The sequence below is a fragment of the Scardinius erythrophthalmus genome (genome assembly GCF_964197995.2).
Source record: "Scardinius erythrophthalmus genome assembly, chromosome: 20".
In the NCBI taxonomy this organism is placed as follows: domain Eukaryota; kingdom Metazoa; phylum Chordata; class Actinopteri; order Cypriniformes; family Leuciscidae; genus Scardinius; species Scardinius erythrophthalmus.
Genome location: NC_138240.1, coordinates 33,928,567 through 33,950,178, shown reverse-complemented (window position 1 = coordinate 33,950,178; position 21,612 = coordinate 33,928,567). Strand labels below are relative to the sequence as shown.

The window sequence follows — 21,612 nt, the reverse complement described above, 5'->3', positions numbered from 1 at the left end:
TTTAAAGGGCACCTATTATGGAATTTTGAAATTTACCTTTCATGTAGTGTGTAACATAGATCTAAGTGAACAAAAACATCCTGCAAAGTTTGAAATATGAAAGTGCACCGTATATAAAGTTATTGTCTTTCAAAAGTAAGAGTCGACTCTGAGTCATTTTTATGAATCGTTAGAAGACCGAAGCTTTTTCTCTGACTAGATGACGTCAACTTGTCAAGTTATTTGAATACGATACGCCCACTTATTGTGCTCCAAGGCCAGGGAAAACTTGAAAACATCATGGCGACGAGACGCTAGGTGTGTTCGACATCGGCTGCGGCTGGATGTAACCGTTTATATATACTGTCTATGGATGTAACCGATCGGCGAGAGTAGCCGCGTGCAGGCGGAGAGGAGCTGCAAACGGAGACGTGAAGTCGGACACTTTCTGGTTCCCGTAGTGACCGCTCACGTGATGTTTGCATACTTTACCACAGCTGAAGTGAAATAAATGCAATATTTGCCAAATAATACACAGATGTTTCAGAGACATTTTCATTCAATACTTTATGTATTGCTTCTGTTTGAACAAGAATAAAGTTCAACATAAGCTACCATCAATGAAGTGGAGTCTACGTTTTTTAATCAGTTTTAATTTGATAAACATGACACAATATAACATCGCAACTACATGAAAAGAGTGTTTACTGTTATAAAAAACTGATTTGTGAGCTTTAGAGGAACTAAAGGTGTTCGAATAAACACGCAAGCTGCATGAAGTCGAACAAGCCTGCTGTGTTCTGAAATGCGAGTGTGCGACACAAAAGCAAACTTTTTCTGCACAGAGTAACGTTATACCAATCACAACTGACTGGGTCATCTGACCAATCTCCGCAGATTAGCGTCACGCAAAGGAGGGGTTTGGAAAAATGAGTCGTTGAACGAATCAGGTAAAAATAAATGCATATTATACGACAACAAAAGTGTTTTTTGTCATTGCATGCATGCAAAACTGTTGTTGGGGACTCCCAAAACAACATTAGGAACATTTTAAATGTCATAATAGGTGCCCTTTAAGCAAAATTGAAGATCGACGTCCTTTCGAACAAAATCAAGCCAAAACGTAGTTATTTTGTGTCAGTTTCAGGAGTTTGAAACTTTCCAGAAAAGTTTGCTCTGGCTTGTAAACCCCTTCGAAACTACCATTGGTCCGTGGCGATTGCATAATAGCCTAACCCTGTGCAGTGTGTCTCTGAGGCTCCGCCTACTTTTACATGGAAATCATCTCTGGTTCAAACACACTAGCTCTCCTGTGACTCTTCTCTCACTCTATATTCTTTGTGGCCACTGAATAATATATCATAAACAGCTGTGACTGTCACGCTACACCAGTACTTTTAGGAATAAATGCCTTTTTACTGCAGATGAAGCTACTACTAAAAATGCTTTCTGCTACTAAAATGTATTTAAGTTAATAGTATTGACTTCATTTACTTGAGTATCGTAAGCTACTCCCTAACACATCTCCATACTCTCCTCATTTTATGTCTGTAAGATCTAAAAGCTTTAAAACTGGAGAATGAGCTCTGTCCCCGTGCTAATGAAGGTAGGTGGCGTGTTGGAATTGGAGTTGGCGGTCTGATTCAGCAAGAATTCAGTGATTGATTATCTTTTGGCAGCAAGAGTCACATTGATCATTTAGCCACCCACACACTCCCATTATGCAGCACTGCTCTGTACACAGGAACTGCTGTACACACCATCAAAGTACAATACCGAGGTGTTCTGTGCTTATTTCTGTCTCTGGAGGAAACAGATTGTGTGGTGTAGATGCTGCTTGTGTTTTTGCAGGCAACTGGCAAATATTGAACTGTGCTTCGACTGTGGAGCTGTGAGGTACAGCGCCATTTTAGCAAAAGGGAAAAGCAACCACAAAACTCAAAGTGAATGTTGGTAATTTGGGGTTTTTAGCTGTGGTTGTTATAATTAGCATGCTTCTACACTACTTTACAATAGGGAATAAAATACATTTATACTGTAGGTTTAAATTTTTTTCCTTAATTGTGACCCTGGATCACAAAACCAGTCACAAGTCGCACAGGTTTATTTGTGGCAACACAATACATTGTATGGGTCAAAATTATCGAATTTTCTTTTATGCCAAAAATCATTAGGATATTAAGTAAAGATCATGTTCCATGAAGATATTTTGTAAATTTCCTACAGTAAATATATAAAATATTTATTTTTGTGAGTGAATGCTGCACAATCCCCAACATAAATGCCCAACTTTAAAGGAGATTTTCTCAATGTTTTGATTTTTTTACACCCTCAGATTCCAGATGTTCAATAGTTGTATCTCGACCAAATATTGTCCTTTCCTAACAAATCATACATCAATGAAAAGCTTAATTATTCAACTTTCAGATGATGTATAAATCTCAATTTCAAAAAATTGACCCATGTGACTGATTTTCTGGTCCAGGGTCACAATTTTGGATGAATTGTTGTGCATTCTGGAATGGTCTAATCCACAAAGGATACATGCAACAAAATGTGGTGTAATTACATTTTCTTTCGGCCCTACTGCACAGAATCATTATCAGGTTACAAAATACCGGATACCGGTTTGCTGAACAAAAGCTAGTTTCCATCCATAACTCATCCTGATTGTCTGATTTTTAGCCACTTACTTTTTCTGAATGAATTAACAAACAGTATAATCTAGTTTTATTCTCTTTAGCATCAACCACATTTTGTTTCTTTCATTTATCTGATCCTACATTGTTAGTGTTATAAATCAAAACTAATCAGCTTGATTTTTTGGCCCTGTTATAGGCGTTAGACTCAGTTCACCCAAAAAACATTGTCATAATGCCAGTGGGAAAATTGCGTTTTATTCAGATGGGTAATTGATTATTCTGTCTTTTGTCACTCGTCATTGTACTCGAATGGTTCTGATAATGAAAAATATCTCAGCGTGGAGGATATTATTGCACGCCTGTCGTTGTGTTCAGATTACTGTTATTCCTGTGGGGGACAAAAAGAGCCTGTTCTAATTCACAGATATCCAGACAGAAATCCAGTCAAAACTTGTCATTCATGTGCGTACAGCAAAAGCTGCAGCTCATTGAGATGTACATGCAGTGACCAAAATTCAGGGAGACAGGGAGAAAATAATTTAAATCTCACCATCAGAGAAAAAAATATTTTGTATAAAAATAGGATTTTTAAGACTTTTTTGAACGGACGAATTCAGACAAAATGATGTCAAAATGCCCGTCTTGGTGAATATTCTGATGAACACAGTCAGTTATGTGCATAACAGTTGAGAAATAAAACACATGTAACAGTATATTGGATCCGTGCATTAGCTCTTAAAGTGACAGCAGCCTAATAGTCCTGCTGCCGTCTATGTCATTAATGTTAATCAAACAGCAAAAGACAGAGAAAAAATCTCTCACTACTCTTAAAGTTATACTCACTGAATAACTTTTGTAACTTTAATACGGATTTATCTATATTTAATGTACACAGGGAAGACTGTTCAGTGTTGTTTTACATTTAATGATACTATTTAATTTCTGTAACTGAAAACATCTTATATCATATCACATAGAATATCACATAGAATATCATATCACTGGCTATGAGAATTGATATCAGAGCATATCGTGATGAACCATGAACCCCCCCCCCCCCATGTTAACTAAAACTAAAAAAAGTTGAAATATAAATATAAGATGAACAACTTAGTGTTTTTAATCTAATAGTGAACTTAAAAATCTAGTAATTTAAATGTTGACTGAAATAAAATGTAAATAAAATTAAAGCTAAATGTAAATACAAAAATAAAATGAATGAAAACTGAAATTAGTATGTAAATAATACTAAAATAACACCGTGGACCCTGCTTACATGGTGCCATCAGTCTGTCTGCCTCTTTCCATCTATCTTCCTCTTTCTATGTCCTCTCTGATCTAGGTGGAGCTTCATTGGAGTGATGCCATCTTTATGTTTGAGTACTTTAAGCCCAAAACCTTGCCAGAGTTTGACAGCTATAAGACCAGCACTGTCTCAGCTGACCTTGCCAACCTGCTTAGAAGGCTTTCTGGAATAATCCCACGCAACGACGGCCCCACACTCTCCGTCGACGACGTGTCTGCTTATATTGAGGGAGGGGCTGTCAAGGTATGAGCTCACTGACCGTCGTCCGTTCATCTAGATCTGATTTGTCTGTTCATCGGTCACTTAAAGCATTTCTCTTTGTTCAAGGTGCCAGCGCTTCCAGAAGGAGCTTCCCCGGCGCCCCCTGTGGTGAACGAGCTGTACTACCTGCTGGCGGACTACCACTTCAAAAACAAAGAGCAGTCTAAAGCCATCAAGTTCTACATGCACGACATCTGCATGTGTCCCAACAGGTCTGCTCAAATTTTACATCCCCGTGTGTCCTTAAGTCTTAAATTCAGTTTGATGAAATTTAGGGCCATAAAAACTCTTAAAGTCCCCCTGTAGTCAATCATTTTATCCCTTAAAACTCATCTTTGATCACCAAAATGACACATTTAAAAGTTTTTTCCTTGAAAACAAAATTCTTCATGTCTTAAAATAGCTTGACTGTAACTCGACACTCTTGCCTCATTTAATATACGCACGTTATTACACGTTGATCTGATTGGTTAAAAGGTAGTTTGAGACGTCAGACCGTGTTTTTGAGGCTGTCTTTGGTTCACTGCAGTTTTAAGGACAAAATACTCAACAATGGTGTCGACTTATGAATTTGCACATGGTTTGTCTTAAAGCATATTAAACACACCACATAGACACATAAACAACATTAAAAACTTGATTTTCACCACAAGGGGGCCTTTAAATATTTCAAATGTCTTAATTGTCATCATATAATTCTATTATATTAAATATCATCATATCATATAATTATCACTAAAAGTCTTTATTATCGTTTCAAGAGGTCTTAATTTCGGGAACAGTAAAACATGAATCGCGATATGGATTTATGTGAATATTAAACTTCAAAAGATGATTATTTAATTGTAAGGGCTGAGCATTTTAAAGTCAAAACGCATCATTGTTGCGCGTTCTACTGACTCACTGTTTCAAAGCAATTCATAATTATGACATTGTTTAGTGTTTATATTGCACTTTTCTCCCCTGCTATATTTATGCTGTTCCATAAAATGGTTTAAAGGCTGAAATATGAGGATTTAGCATTTTATGAAAATGTTTGATTTTGTCAAAACCTGTAAAGTTGTATAAATCATTGTTTTTTTAGTCACTTTATGGTTTGGATATATATCCACAGAGTTACTCTACACTGCTCATATGGTATTCATTTTATTTGTGCAGGTCTTAAAAAAAGCTCAAAATTTGACCCTATGAATGCACACAACTATGTCACTGTATCTCTCCATCTCTCATGTAGGTTTGACTCATGGGCAGGCATGGCATTGGCACGTGCCAGTCGCATCCAGGACAAGCTGAACTCTAATGAGCTGAGGAGTGACGGCCCCATCTGGAAAAACTCTCTGGCTGTGCTGACCTGTTTCAGACGGGCTCTGGAGATAGACCCCTCAAACCTCTCCCTATGGATCGAGTATGGGACCATGTCCTATGCCTTGCACTCCTTCGCTTCCAGACAGCTCAAACAGTGGAAACGCGAACTTCCCCTGGACTTGATCAAACAGGTACTTCTGTTTGTATATTAAGGCTACGTCTACATTAATCCAGATACATTTGAAAATGCGTTTTCATTTTAAAACGCTCTACGTCCACACTGACGCTTTCAGACTTTTCAGTGTGGATGACTAACTTTTGAAAAAGGCTGAATTCACCTTACTGGAGGCGTAAATCCTCTCTGAGATGATACAGATGGAAAAATAAATAGTTACCGCGCAATTCTTCTGACTGGATCATTTTATTTAGCAATATATCTCAGCATTCACTGATGCGTCAGGGGCACTCAGTCCCCATATGTTTGGTCTAAAACACGACTGCTCTCTTGTTTTGCCGCAAGACAGCAAATGTGAGTATATTTTCAGTCATCTTTGCAGGACTGTGATATGAAGAGTGTGCAAAGTAACATATTTTAGCCACTGTGTGAAAGTGAATAGCACATAACAGACACAATACCGGTATAAACATGAATATCTATTGGTAGAATATGCATCACATGACTAGACTGATGTTTTTAAATACCTTTTAAACACGTTTTTAATTACCTCCGTTTTGACAGTCCACACTACAATGTGAAAACGACGTTTTCAATATATATATATATATATATATATATAAATGAACTAAATGAATAACTTTTTTACAACAGAAATGAACCATCACTGAACTTACTTAAGCTGGACTGTGACACTATTTTCTTCTAGATCTGCTGTACAGCCGAAACAAACTTTGTTGCATTATTTTCCTGTTATCACTATAAAGCTTCTTTGAAACAATCTGTATTGTATTGAGCGCTGTATAAATAAAGGTGACTTGACTAGTATTAATAAAGACTTATCTGAGAGAGAGAAAGAGAGAGCCATGTGATTGTTGGCAAAACAACGCAAGATTGTTTGCTGTAGCGACAAGAAATAAGAGACTCCATTTTCTAGATTTGTTTGTTTCTGTTTGCTTGTGTTTATAGATGGAAGAGCGCAGAGACTCAATGTTGGAGACGTCATCGCAGTGCTTTCGTGGAGCTTCTCGCTGTGACGGCGATGAGGAGGAGTGGCTCATTCACTACATGCTGGGAAAGATTGCAGAGAAGCGCAAGCTGCCGCCCAAAGACTACCTGCAGCTGTACAAAAAGGTGATCTTCTAATCTAGCCTATGACGGACCCGCTGGAGAATCTGATTGGCTATTGAGATTGCGTCTGTTGCCGTGGTTGATTAAATCTAACATGGCAATAGTTCAATGATACAGTTTGAGAATGATTAGGACATTCTCTGACATAGGTGTGCTGTCAGTCAATTGACTGCAAATTCACCTTCAGGTCTGGCTCCATTCTGGTATGTATTTGTCATCATTCAGTCAGTTCCTGTTGGGTAAAATGTAGAAAAATTGATGAAACGTGCGAAGCCGTTGATGGTGTAAAAGAGGCTTCTGAGTTCCCACCAGTCCGGCACATCTCATTACAGCTCTTGTGTCATATTTCTGCAGTCTGCACACTACCTGCACGAGGAGGCGGCCAGATACCCACGCAAAATCCACTACCACAACCCACCTGACCTCGCCATGGAGGCCTTAGAGGTATGTAGTGGTTTGCAATGTGGTGGACACTACTGTTCAAAAGGTCGTGCAATTTTTTAAAACGTTTTTGAAAGCAAGCTTGGTGAGCATTCGAGATTGCTTTCAAAAATGTTTTCAAAAATTGTACAGACCATTTGTTTGATCAAAAATACAGTGATATTGTGGAATATTATTACAATGTATTTTATTATTTTTAATAGATTTTTCTATTTTAATGTATTTAAATTATTCCTATGATGGCAAAGTTGAATTTTCAGCATCATTACTTCAGTCTCAAGTGTCTACTTCATTACTTCAGTCTCACTCTAATTATCATCAATGTTGAAAATGCATCCTTGATAAATAAAAGTATTAATTTCTTTAAAAAACATAATGAATCCAACCCTTTTGAGCGGTAATGAACGTCAAGTATAGAGTTGTATGACAAAACATGTCAGTTGAGTAAGGGAATTTATTTTCTTGCACCTTGCCAGCTGTTTTTCCGCCTGAGCGCCACAATTCTGAAGTTGCTTGAGAATGAGGAGGATGGTGGTGAAGTGTCTGAGCAGCAGATGAAGTTGATGGATTATGAGGTGTTCTTCAGCATGCTCGCTGAAGCTGCCGTCGGACCCTTTGCACGAGGAGAGGAGAAGACCACGCCCAAAACCAGCAGCGACAAGTATGATCACAAACCTTTTACACTCTCAAGAGCCATAAGGAGTTTAGAAACATTGTAAAACTATCCCCTGAGATTCAGATTTCAACAGATTTCAGCTGTATGTTGACAAACTTTTAAAAAGAGGAGCAGCGATAACATTGACATTACACACTGTAGTCATTCACCAGATCATGCTGTAATTAGTAGCGGGCTAAAAGTGAACTCAGCAAGTTTGAGTTTGAATCACAATTCTTTCTCAAATTATTCTGGATTGATTTAGAAAATTCTAAACTGTTAAAGGGAACATATCATGAAAATTTGACTTTTTCCGTGTTTAAGTGCTATAATCGGGTCCCCGGTGCATTGACCAACACAGAAAACATGAAAAGTGAAACACAGTAACTGGTTTGGTAAGCCTTTCTCTGCAAGCATGTCAGAAAATAAGCCGATCACATTTTGCTCCCCTTGTGACGTAGAAAGGAGATCTTATTATAATATTGCCGCCCCTTAATCTGCACGTTTCCACCCACGGAGCCGCCATTTGGTTTCGCAAGCGACAACAGTGACCAGTTCTAACGCAATGGCAAAAGTTCCAGCAAAGCATGAAACTGTTCTGTCGTTGAGCACAGACAAGCACTGAACACTATTGACCAAAAACTGTCACAGCAGACTTATAAAGACCTCAGGGAACTGTCAACTTGTGCAAAAGTTAAACATGACGGGACATGGAAGTCAATGAGATGAATCAATGTAACTCCACAACAACTACATATGTATCCACTAACCATTCAGAAACGTCCAGGTGCGTCTAAAAGTGAAACTCTTCCTGAGTCTCCGTAAGGCTGCACTCGCTACTGTTATTTCTGAGATTTTGGATGAGTGAGATTATTCACGTGGTTTGTTATTCTGAAGCTCGTGTAAAAGTATCGATCATCTTCTGAACGCGGGCGGGAGCAGCAACTCATTTGCATTTAAAGGGACACACACAAAAACAGCACGTTTTTACTCACACCCAAAAAGGGGCAAATTTGACAAGATATAATAAATGATCTGGGAGTATTTTGAGCTGAAATTTCACAGACACATCCTGGGGACAGCATATATTTATATTACATCTTGGGAAAAGGGACATATTATGTCACCTTTAACTCAATAAGTTAGTTATTAATAATTTTAGTTGTCCCAGACATGATCATGACAGGCTTCGGAACGGTTTTGTAATGTTAATGTATTTGATCTTGGCAGACTAGATCTGCTATGCACGCTACTGCTGCTGCTACAGAGCAAGTATGTACTTACTACTGTCAATAGATGCACAGACACACTGCTGTGAGCATGTAAGATACGCTGCTGCTGCATGAATAGACAAGCATAATCCCGTAGCAGATCTAGACAGGTGGAGCTGGGCGAGGTGGTGGGGTTCAGAGGAACCAGCTTACACTGAACACTGAACCAGCATTTTTAAATGTTGAGGAAGCAATCTTTTTGCCTGCAAATACAGCCTTGGCCAGTCAGCTTGTGCTATGTAGTAAATGACTGCGAACAGATTGCGTGTAAAGGACCTATCAGTCTATGGCTGAAAGCTGAATAAAGCTGTCTTCGCTGACAGCATATGGAGGGAGGAAGGCAACAAGACATGTCAGAATCTCATGATTGTATCACATCCTGTCTACTAAGATACCTTTATCTGATCGTTTTTTGAAGGCAGCATACATGTATCTCTCACTGTGTATGACGTCCCACTATCCTGTGCATTCGATTCCATGACAGTTCAGCTATAAAATTAAAATGGTGTCTGAAAGTTGAGGTTGGTGCTCAGTTTGTGTAAAAGTACATTTTTGACCAACCTTTTTCCCTTTTGTAGAAGTGTAGTAATTAAATATGTGCTATTGTGCTTAGTTATCACCAAAGCGCTCCCTATTTTGTTGTAGATCATTAAAACATTCTGTTGGCTCAGAAATCAGTTTCAGGAGGTGCCTTTGTGTGTAAAGTGCAATGTCAATTTGACTTTGTTAGAACAGCTAGAACTGCTTAAGCTTTTGGACACAGAGTTTCATGACTGAACTAGATGTTTTTTTTCTAGTGTAGGGGTGTCCAGTCCTGCTCCTGGAGACCATTATTCTGCAGAGTTTAGCTCAAGTCCTAATTAAACACACCTGAACCAGCTAATCCAGGGCTGTGTCTGAAATCACCCCCTATACCCTTAAAGGGACACTTCACCCATTTGCATTAAGCTTTGCATTGTTAGAAACCCAGTCATTCTATTGAATGGTCGTGCAACACTCTCTCATTTTCCTCTGAGATGGGAGAAATCTGTTATTTACCTCTTACACTTCCTCCTACAATGACGCAAAAATCGTTATTTTGCGTCATTGTAGGAGGAAGTGTAAGAGGGGGGGATTTCTGTTGAGACTACAAGCACTAGTTCCTCATCTTTCCCAGGGGGCGGGACCCGCTCACGCTACAGACCTATTACAGATCAGTGGGTGGGACTTTACGCTCTGAAACTGAAAGCAATATCCTCCATCTTGTTTGAAGCTAAGCTAACAGGCGCTGTGGAGACAGATGTACAGTTATGACAATAGCGGAGGAGAGTGCTCAATATGATATAGAAGAAGAGGATTTCGGAAGTCTGATGCTTGAATCAGGTGTTTGTGGCTACCTTTACAAGCCGCATTATAGCGAAGAGCAGCCGAGGCAGAAGACCTGCCTGCTGCGGACGAGGAGCCCGGACTCGCTCAAGTTAGGGCGGACCGGTGGCGCCGGTGATCTCACTATGCAACTACGAACCGCTACAAACACAGAGATAGAGTCCGTCTGCGGCAAAGAATTTCAACGATGACAATTTCTCCTGGACGAAATCTCTGAATCAGACGAGGACACGGACGTTTGTGTTGTGAACAAGTTTCCTAGTTTCGCACCGCATATGTTCTGACTGAACATCCAGGTACCATGCAATAATTCACCTTTTCGAAAGAAATACAAACGAGGAGTAATGCACTATATGAGTTCGCCAACTAACTAGACATTTTGTGTGAATGTGAAATTAATTTCAAGCTCTGGTGGTAGCTAGCCTTGTAGACGGAAGAGTGATTTCTCTTATAGGCAGATATGCGCTTTCTGGATTAGTGGGAGTGGCTTGCGGAGCTGTGCAATGTGGTGCATTGTGGGAGTTGTTGTCTTTCATACAAATGCGTCCTGAAGTTATTTTTTGTCTTTTCTCGGTCACAAAGGCACCAAATTCAAAATTTCTTTTACATTTCGACTACATATATGACCCACTTTAAATAAAAAGCAATGTTCAAATGGGTGAAATGCCCCTTTAAACAGGGCACTATTTGAGAGAACAGCCATTTATAGTGGTGTCCGAAACAAGGGGGTAATCTATCAGCCGGAAACTGAAGCTTCCCCGGGGACCGCCGTTGATTAGCAGACCATCATCTGCTGTTAGCATTCCATTGACTTCCATTCATTTTGGCGTCACTTTGACTGTGAATAACTTTACATCTTAGGCGTTTAAAGACTCAATTTGTCCGTTATTTATTTCTAAAAAAACACGAAAATGTATAAAAGGCTCCATTACCTTGTATCTTACGTCATGGCCTCGTAGAAGCAGTTTTTGTAAAAATAGGCTAACGATTGCATCATAACCACGTGACTCTCTGTCGCACAGTAGAGAGATTACCGTATAGACAGGAGGAGAAGCTCGCGGGCAATCGGGGGGACGTGGAGGCAAAATGACAAAATAATTAATCAGAATACTTAGCATAAGTTGCTCCTGCTGCTAGCTCATGGACACCTCCTACTCACACTCTCCGTCTCTGCAAGTTTCGGAAGGGAATGATTCAGATTTCTCTTGGCACAGCTACTAGAAGACAGACAACTCACGTCACATCTACGTCGTCAAGCTCAGTTTGAGTCTGCGCAGTCGCTCAGCCATCAGGAAGTGAGTGCTTCTAATTGACTTCACTTTTCTCCGTTGAATCCAATGGGGTCGCTGTGTCCATTTCTTTTACTGTCTATGGTCCGAAACCATTATCGAGAGCACTACGCTCAATGGCTAGAGAATGTCCATAATGCATTGTGAGATTCGCGAAACAAATGAATTGCTGCATCTTACCTGAAGATAGCGCCATAGCTCAATCATCCATCCATTCATTTTCTGGTCCAGCGTAAAATCATACAGGTATAAATTCCTTTTAAATCGATTATTAAATAGTTAAATAAAGGTTTAATCATGCTAGTTTCCATGACAGAATTCAAGATAAATCTATTCATTACTACTGGAGCTGCCAGTTTGCGAAGATTCAAATGATCATTAAACAGCAAGTGCAAACTGTGGAAAAGCGGAAGATGTTCCAGTGCACTCAATGTCCGAATTCACTCACTCGTTTTCATTCAAGTGGACTATATTAGTGGAGTAATGTAGGGAATAATGAATGAGGGTATAGGGGACGATTTCGAACACAGCCTAGGTCTTCAGGATCACTAGAAACTTCCAAGCAAGTGTTTTGGAGCAAGTTGGAGCTAAACTCTGCAGGACGTTGGTCCTCCAGGAGCAGGATTGGACACCTCTGTTGTAGTGTGAAATGAGTGTTTGTATTTTGTTAACATCATCTTTTCTCCCAACAGGGAAAAGCTTCCATCCAATAACGATGAAGACTCGCGCTCTTCGGCTGGCGTGAGTACCTGTCCGGCAGCGTTGACCTCCTCATCGGTCACTTCTGCGGCTGCAGCAGCTTCTCTGCCTGGCGACGGTGCGAGAGGTGCGAGTTCTCCCCCGTATTCGGTCACTCCGGTCGACCACGATTACGTCAAACGTAAAAGCCAGCAGCAGAGGCACAGGCGGGGGCAGGAGCTCCAGCAGCAGCAGGACGGTACAGTACCAGGGCCAGAGTATCACTCACTCACCCACCCACTCACTCACTCACTCACGCACGGGGGAATGAGGATGATGAAGGTTTTTACCACTATGAATTAAATGATGGGGTCTGGTGTACAATAACATCTCCTCCCACCCCTCCTCCTACCATCTGCACCAGGCCATAGAGGATCATGGGAAAATGGGCAACATTGCTAACAGTGTCTCAGCGCTTTTTCCGCTTTGTTTCAGTTCCACTTCAGCTATGTCCACATTAATCTGGATGCAAATTTGGCCTTTTGTCCACACTAAGCTTTCCCAAGTGGATACATTTGAAACCGCTGTTGTAGCGTTGAGGTGTGGACTGTGAAAACGGAGGCTTAGTCATGTGATGCATATTGCACCCATAGATATCAATGGCTGTTCTGGCATTGTCGTGCCTGATATTCACTTTCAGTGTTGCGATTGGGTCTGACCTGAAGTGGTGAGAAATTTTGCTAATGAAATGATCATGCCTGAAGAATAGCGTGAGAGTATTATTATGTCTGGTCTTTCGTGTTATCTGTGATCTTTTATTACATCTCTTATGAATGAGCAGTAGCGCGATTGAAGCGTTTTCAGTGTGGACGAGAAGCTTTTGGAAAATGCTAGTGGGGACGGAGAGCGTTTTGAAATGAAAATGGCTTTTTTAAATATATCCGGATTAATGTGGACGTAGCCAGTGTCATTTCTTGTTGTTTACGCCACCCAATTACTTTCACATTTTATGCACCCAGTCCAGCAAATTACAAATAGTTTTGTGTTTTTCGCCATTTTATTTGCTCGTGCTATTCCTGCACCGATTATGAATGTGCTTCGCTGATGTTCTCCCAGTAAACCATGCTGTTATCTGATTTTTATTATTATTTGATTGGTTGTGTCAACAGTATAATAAGGCAGCAGATGTTAGCTAACTCTGGTGGGAGCTACTATGCTCTGCTGATCTTGTACTGTAGCTAACCATATGTCATGACTGGTTGACCAGACCAGATTGCTGTCATTTGTTACATTTTTAAAATTAATTGGGTCAGAATTGGAGAAGCTATGCAGTTTTTTTGTTGTTGTGGCCATATTGTAGTACGGATTCATTTTTCGTCTGTTTTGATTGCTTAAAGGGGTCATGACATGGTTTTTGTTTTTGTTTTATTATGGTCCCTTAGGTGCAATTATAGTATTACTATAGTTTTTTGGACAAAAAGCTTTTAAATTTTAGTGATTAAGACCTTTTCCCACCCTGTTTCTCATCCTGTTTCCTCTTTAAGAGTTCAGTCTTAACGCCCACTGTTATGATTGGCTAACGTCATTTGCTAAAAGTAGTTTTAAGATGAAATACATTACTTACAGTTTGCAGCATCGTCGTTGGGACCCAGAATAGTCGCAAAAGTTTTCTGGCAAAGCCAGCTGTGATTTGTTTTCAAAACAGTGATCCTTGAAATGTAAAGAACACATGCTTAAATTAACACTGCCGTCCCTGGGACGTCCGCAAAAAATAAACTGCATCAATTTTTCCCTGACGCCTGGATCGTTCGGCAGCGTATTCAAACATTTTGTTAGTCCACAGCAAGGAACAGGACATCTTCTTGTAAACAGACCCACTCGCTGCATGTCGACTGAACACCTGTGGGCGTGACAACGATGCGATGATGCGAAATGATGCGTAGTTGTCTTGCGCTGGAGGCGGTCATATGCAAACGACTGGTACGTCACTTCGTACCGTGACGTCACTTCTCACCATGGATCCCCAACGAGCTGTAATTAGAGCTTGATTAAATAAATGCTTCGTTTATAATGGGGAGGACGTCTTAAGCTATGAAACTTGCAGGACGTTTTAATGATACAAAGACCTCTTATATACCAAAAGATCAATGCAAATTTGGTTTCTCATGTCATGACCCCTTTAAAGCTTCATGCTCTGGTAATGAGTGTGGTAACTTAATCTTAGTGTTTAGGGTAGGATTGCACCGGCATTTTGTAAGTTCTTTCTTAAATTAAAATGTTAAGTCCACACTAAAGGCTTAGTAACTACTAGCTAGTTCGTAACTAACTTTGTACTTTATTCAGTTGCACAATTTGTTCTTAAGGCAGAACGTATCTAGTAGGTCGTAAACCCTCTGTAAAGTAATGCATAGTCACATAATATGACGTTTCCCCTCAACGATCCAATAGCAGCCTTCAAATATGTGAGCAGAAGCTGTTGAAATGCCATGAATTTCAGTTTATCCTTGATTCTAACAACTAATATGTTTCCATTAAAATATGATACTCCTGAATAACATAATAGGTATTTTATATGTAGCTAACAACTTAGAAACTGTACTTAAAATGAATAAGTATCAATAAATTATTTATAAACACAACACGGACCGATGCACTCTGAGTATCGCTGTTTAGGACGGGTTTGTGTTGAAGAGTCACTAACAAAGTAATTTATTTGCATAATGTAAGTGAATATAAAATGTCAGCATTATCATATACTGTATGTCTGAAGGATTAAAGTCTGTCAGGTAAAACAAGAGCTTATTGGTGCAACTCAGTTTGCTATTTTATTCCAATTACTCCTGGTTGAAAGCTTCCGTAAATATTTAGTTTATTTGTAGATTTACATTTCAACTAAGTTTAATGGTGCAGCACAAAAGCACTTACTAGTGTGTAAGTTGTATATAGTGCCAATACATTTATTTTAGCAGATGCTTTTATTCAAAGTGACTTTTTAAGCATAACATAAGCAATATGTTGAGTTTCAGACATTTGTTCTTTATGTAGTTTTAAAGGCGGCATTGCATAGTCCACTTGATTAAATATTGCTGTGGCCTGTTTTGATGAAATGGAGTCAGATTTTTTAAACCGTGTCAGATGATGACCTAGTTGCTGAAGTCAATCTCAGCCTGGTGTGCTCATTTCTAGAATACAGTTCATAGATTTAGTCAGTCTTAAGGTGGATTGTGAGGGGCGAAATTTCTGCTCAGCTCTGGTTGTGTTCATCAACGCTTAGGCTAAATACCATGTAGCTTGCATGGCGTTCATGTGAATGAACATTAGTTTTTGTAGCTATATAAGGCATGGTCACATAGAATAATTCTTAATGCTTTTTACATTAAAAGCTATCAGTATTTGTCATCATGCGATTTTGCTACATTCTAGCCTGTAAGTATTTTCAGATTTCTTTTTTTACTGCTAAATATCGCAACACAATCCAAGCTAATCAGAACATGTTTGATGTTACAGCTATGAATTTTTGGACCAATTAAGATTTTGCAGTGTAAGCAGGATTACCCTACATGAAAAAGAAATTAAAACAAGTGGCCAATCAAATTTAATATAACTTTAAATAGCAAGAAACTCAATATTTATGACAGAAAAAAAAATCCCACTGCAGTTAAAGTGACTAGATTTTATTAGGGAGTCACCAATATTTCTGGGCCAGTAACAATAACTGCTTGTTTTGACAGATACAGATAATTTTACTTTTAGCAATTTACCCCTTTTAGATAAAACAACTAACTAATAAGCTAATTATATAAAACCAGGCACTTGTAACTAAATATGCACTGCTTTGAAACTTAACAATTCATATAGGCAACGTGAACAACTCTTAACTGCAGCTTTAATTGTTGAAAAATTAGTGTGACTTGTTTCACAATTTATGAAATATCATCATAAGCAGTAAAAAAAATATTTTAAATCATGTAGATGTGTCATATATAGTATGAAAGGTCTCAGTTAGTGGAATAGTAGAATAATATATATGCTCTTTCTCTCTCTCTCATCTCTCCGACAGCGAGTGACACACAAACCCGCCTCTCCTCACTCACTCGATTCATTTGCTCTGGATGAATATTGTTGGTGTTACAGGGCTTGAATTTTGGCGTGGGATTGCACATATTGCGCATAATTTTCCCGCAGAGTTTGTGCTCACACCCAAAGTGCAAAATCACACTTAAACAGTCAAAAACACACAAAATAATGTCAAAATTGCAGTCTTGGCGAGTATTCACATAAACACAGTCAGTTTTAAGTGAACATAAACAGTTGAGAGAGATAACGCATGTGTAACAGTATATTGGATCCGTGCGTCAGGTCTTAAAGTGACAGCAGCCTAATATTCCTGCTGCCAAATTATGATATAATATTAAAAATATCTATATGGCAGTTTTCCCCCATGGTGTCGATGTCAAAATTGTGGCCAGTGAAAATGCTGAGTGGCTAGTGACTTTGGAAAACCACTAGTCACAGCGGATGCTGAGCAAAAAAGTTAATGTCAAGCGTTGTTGATTAAATGTCGAAACCCTCATACTCGCATTTAAAGGGTCTGTTTAATTCATATCGCCTGCTAAAGGAACAGGGTGGAAAATGTATGATTTTTAAACTGTTAACTTGAGTGTTCATGACATAAGATGATGAAAAATCACATCTTGTGTGATTGGCCCAAATATATATATTATTATTGTCTGTATTAACTCTCTCTGTATCGATAGTCATTTTTTATTTTCACAGTTATCCGTGAATGATATATCGACCTAAATAAAATATTTGCAGCTGAGGTTGTTGTTGATGTTGTTGTTGTTGTTGTTGTTGTGGCTGGCCTCATCTCATTGCTTTACTGATAGCTTCACAACAGCTTGCTGCAGATCTGAAGTGTGATTTTTCAAGGTGAACATTGTGACATGTTGCCCATATTCCTCAGTTGTTCCCATGGCCTGCTTTAGTCTCCCTGTCTCCCTGCTGCCTCCTGCCTGCTCCCTCTCTGCCTGCCTCTGACCTGCTTCACACCTGCTGCTTCTTAATGGATGCATGATGGGTCAGCACCCTGATTCAAAAGTCTTCCCACAATGCACTCCGCAATGCTCTGTGTGCAAACTGACATCTGATCAAAGTGTCTGCCGTTGCTCACTTGTGCAAGGGAGGTGAAATTGTTCTTGTGGGTTGTTCTGAATAATGCGGTTTGGTTAAGACAGTGGGAGGTTTCAACTGCTTTTTCTGGTAATGTTGGTGTGTGTGTGGATGAGTTTAGCTTTTTATCATTGATCAAAGCTGATACAACAGTTCAAGACTTGATCAATTCACTGTCCTTCTGTATGTTTGTTGATGCTAAAGGCCCCGATAAACTCACAGCGAAGTTCTTTTTCGTTCTTTGACAAAAGATGTTTTGCTCTTAGCAAACATCCCAACATGGTCCATGCTGCGGAGAGCGCCGTTTAGATGAACATAGATTAGCATCTGATCGTAGCGATGTGCATATGTTTGCATGAGCTCTGAAATTCGTCACTCCAGTAAAGTAACACCACGCCACATTTATTTATATAGCACTTTATACAATAGCACTGTATTACAGCATTATACACGAAAAACAATGTTAGTGATTTTAATTAGAAAACCTTTTACATAAGCGCCACAGATTAATGGTAGTTTGATTTGGCGAGTTTTTTCACACCAGTTCATTCTTAGATTTCGCTTGAAGTATATCGGGACCTTAAAGGGATAGTTCACCCAAAAATGAATATTGTCATCATTTACTCACCCTCATTTTGTTCCAAATCTGAATGAGTTTCATTCATGTGTTTCATGTTGAACACAGAAGAGGATATTTTGAAGTATGTTGGTAACTAGATAGTTGATGGACCCCATTGACTTCCATAGAGCCTCAAAAACACCCAAGAATATTATTAAAGTTTGACATGTTGGCAGGGCAACAGTATTTAAGAAATCAAGAATCATTTCACAGGTCTACATCTGCTCTGTTTTGACATTAGACTGATGTAGTTTGAAGCAGATCGGGTAAAAATGAAAGGTTCAATTCAAATCTAAATTGTGACTAAGTTGTTTTTCATCATGTCTAAATATATATCCAAATGCTATACCTGATAAAAGGATTATGTCTGAACAATTGTTTTCAGCAATAATAGTTTGCTTAATCCTGTTTAAATATAGGCCTATGTTGCCATTGTGGTTATAGTATATACTAAATTTGATTCAGTTCTTTTAACCAGATAAGCTTATAAAAAACTAAATGTGAATTTCAACTTATAATTCAATCTCATAAATCAGATCTTACCAGTCAGCATGTACTGATAGGCATAGAAGATACTATGGAGGTCAATGGGGTCCATCAACTTTCTGGTTACCAACATTCTTCAAAACATCTTCTTTTGTGTTCAACAGAAGAAAGAAACTCATACTGGTTTGGAACAACATGAGGGTGAGTAAATGATGACAATTAGAATTTTGGGGTGAACTATCCCTTTAATGAAGGGAAGTGAATGTCACGAAAATACATGCAGGTCACATTTCACCTCAAAATCTTTTTCTTTTTAAATAAAGAAAATGAAGCCTGTTTTTTGCCTTGAGGCATCATTTTCAACACAATTAAGCAAAATTTTCCCCCAAAAGGTGGTAAAAATACATGATCTTGCTAAGTTTTTGTGAGATTCACTTGAATAACCTCTAAAAAGCTACCCATTTCTCAGCAGAACAGAAAATGAAAGATCTGCTTTATTCACACTACAATGGTACCCAAAAATATACACAACTGTATGGCTTTTCTGAGTCCAGGTTATGAAAAATGTTCTAAACTGACTTTCCTCAACAGCTGACTTCTCACATGACCATGACTACTGCGTGTGTCTCTCTGCTTTGCGGCCAGGATCTGCGTATGGTACAGACGCCTTTCCTCGCACAACCAATAGTATAAAACTGCCGGCTCACCTATCACTCCTCAAAAGCAGGGCTTAAGTTCCCCAAAGTATTGGCAACAGCTATTGTCAAGCACCCTGAACACCATAGAGCTCAACAGTGACCATGCACTTTCATGCATTTCAGAAGATTGTTCAATACGGAATTATAAGCCTTTAAGCAAACCAACACTCTGCGTCATTAGAAAACTAGCATCCGCTAAACTCAGACGATCAGAAGTGTGATTCGTCACTCCACAGAACAGTTTCCACTGCTCCAGAGTCCAGTGACAGCGTGCTTTACACCACTCCATCCGACGCTTGGCATTGCACTTGGTGATGTGAGGCTTGCATGCATGGAAACCCACTCCATGATGCTCCCGCCACACAGTTTTCGTGCTGATAGTACAGGATTAGTTCACTTCACAATTTCAATTTCCTGATAATTTACTCACCCCCATGCCTTTCTTTCTTCAGTCGAAAAGAAATTAAGGTTTCTGAGGAGAACATTCCAGGATTTTTCTCCGTATAGTGGACATATAACAAATAAAGTGCAGCTTCAAAGGCTCGACACGATCCCAGTCGAGGAATAAGGGCCTTATCTAGTCAGACCATCGGCCATTTTCTAAAAAGTCGTGTATGTGCAAGAAGAGCATTTGTGGTTAAAAAGGGATCGTGTAGAGCCTTTGAAGCTGCACTGAAACTGCAATTTGGACCTTGAAATCATTGGACCCCATTAAAGTCCACTATATGGAGACAAATCCTGGAACGTTTTCCTCAAAAACCTTAATTTCTTTTCGACTGAAGAAAGAAAGACGTAAATATCTTGATGACGTGGGGATGAGTAAATTATCAGGAATTTTTAATTCTGAAGTGATCCAATCCTTTAATGCCAGTGGAAGTTTGGTACTCTAAGGATAAGGATAAGAATCAGCAAATCTTTTGCGAATTTTATCCGCCATGCGCCTTAGCACGTCCTCTGCTGTTTCTAAACGCTTCCACTTACCAGTAATACCATTTACAGTTGACCGTGGAATATCTCGCAGGGATGAAATATCACGAACTGACTTTCACAGTACAGTACCATGCTTGAAATCTCTGAGCTCTTCAGAATGACCAGTTTTTCCTCAAGTGTTTGTAAATGCAGACTGCGTGGCTAGGTGCTTGATTTAATACACCTGTAGGAATGCGTCTGATTGAAACACTTCAATTCAGTAATTAAGAGGTGCGTCCATATAATATTCCTCTACAGAGGGAATGGAAAATACTTTGCATTCTGCCTTCTTTAGCTAACCTTACCTAGCTATCCTGTTGGAATATGACATGTTTGATTGACGAATTTCATTGAAAATGTGCAATTAAACACTTTCTTTTGTATATATTTTTGTATTAGTGTACATTGAAAAGTAAATTTGGTATTGCTTAAAATCTGTTTCACAATGAAGATTTCAAATGTCCTTTTTTTGTTTTTTTTACTTCATTTCGGTAAGCTTACTGTTGAGCTCTATCATTGGTCAATATTCTTAAGTCTTAATTCTCAGTGTTTATGAACTCTACATCGGAATAAAAGTGTGTTGTGCGCTCTGCTTTTGAGGAAGGTGAACCGAACCCTGTTCTGACATTTACTGTGGGTCACATCAGAGTTTATTATGCAGGTGCTTCAAACTGCAGTAGCACTTGACCTTTTTTTTTTTAAAGTCCTTTTCTTCTGTGCATTTAAATATTACAACACTCTTACTCTATTGGTGATTTCCACCCTTAATCACATTAATCATTTCTGAAACAAAAAGTATTTCATTTTTCCTGCCCATCACTTCCCAGCACACACCCAGGTCACGTCTAGACTCTCATAGCGTCTTTAACATGCTCTCGAGCTCCTGATGAAATCTGTATCAGCCCAAATAATGGTCCTCCTGGCAGTGTTGGCCTATAGCTGCTAATGCGCTCTGCAGGAAGCTGCAATTTTGGGCTGACGCAGCGCCATTTTTCCCCTTCGGGTGCGTTGGCGTTCTCTGGAGGAGGGGACGTTGGTGTTGCCATGCACTTTGTTGTGTCATGGAGGTGATGGTGTGTGTGCTAATGAATTTCTACTCTCTGTGCCAAATGCTGACACTCCCAGCATGCTCAGGGGCTTTTTCTACTTGTTTGTGGGCAGCACAAGAAG

At 39.3% G+C, this 21,612-nt stretch overlaps 1 protein-coding gene across 2 annotated transcripts in view; it reads left to right on the top strand.

The window, feature by feature from the left end:
* Nucleotides 1–21,612, top strand: part of cabin1 (calcineurin binding protein 1) — a 140,381-nt gene that overhangs the window by 32,443 nt on the left and 86,326 nt on the right. Inside the window, exons 21-28 of one of the 2 annotated variants that reach the window (XM_081349816.1) lie at nucleotides 3,964–4,170; nucleotides 4,255–4,400; nucleotides 5,423–5,684; nucleotides 6,638–6,802; nucleotides 7,154–7,243; nucleotides 7,717–7,901; nucleotides 12,513–12,757; nucleotides 19,367–19,432. In XM_081349816.1, coding sequence (XP_081205942.1) covers nucleotides 3,964–4,170; nucleotides 4,255–4,400; nucleotides 5,423–5,684; nucleotides 6,638–6,802; nucleotides 7,154–7,243; nucleotides 7,717–7,901; nucleotides 12,513–12,757; nucleotides 19,367–19,432 — 1,366 coding nt within the window. The remainder of the gene's footprint in view (nucleotides 1–3,963; nucleotides 4,171–4,254; nucleotides 4,401–5,422; nucleotides 5,685–6,637; nucleotides 6,803–7,153; nucleotides 7,244–7,716; nucleotides 7,902–12,512; nucleotides 12,758–19,366; nucleotides 19,433–21,612) is intronic. The other variant, XM_081349817.1, reaches the window with a different exon arrangement.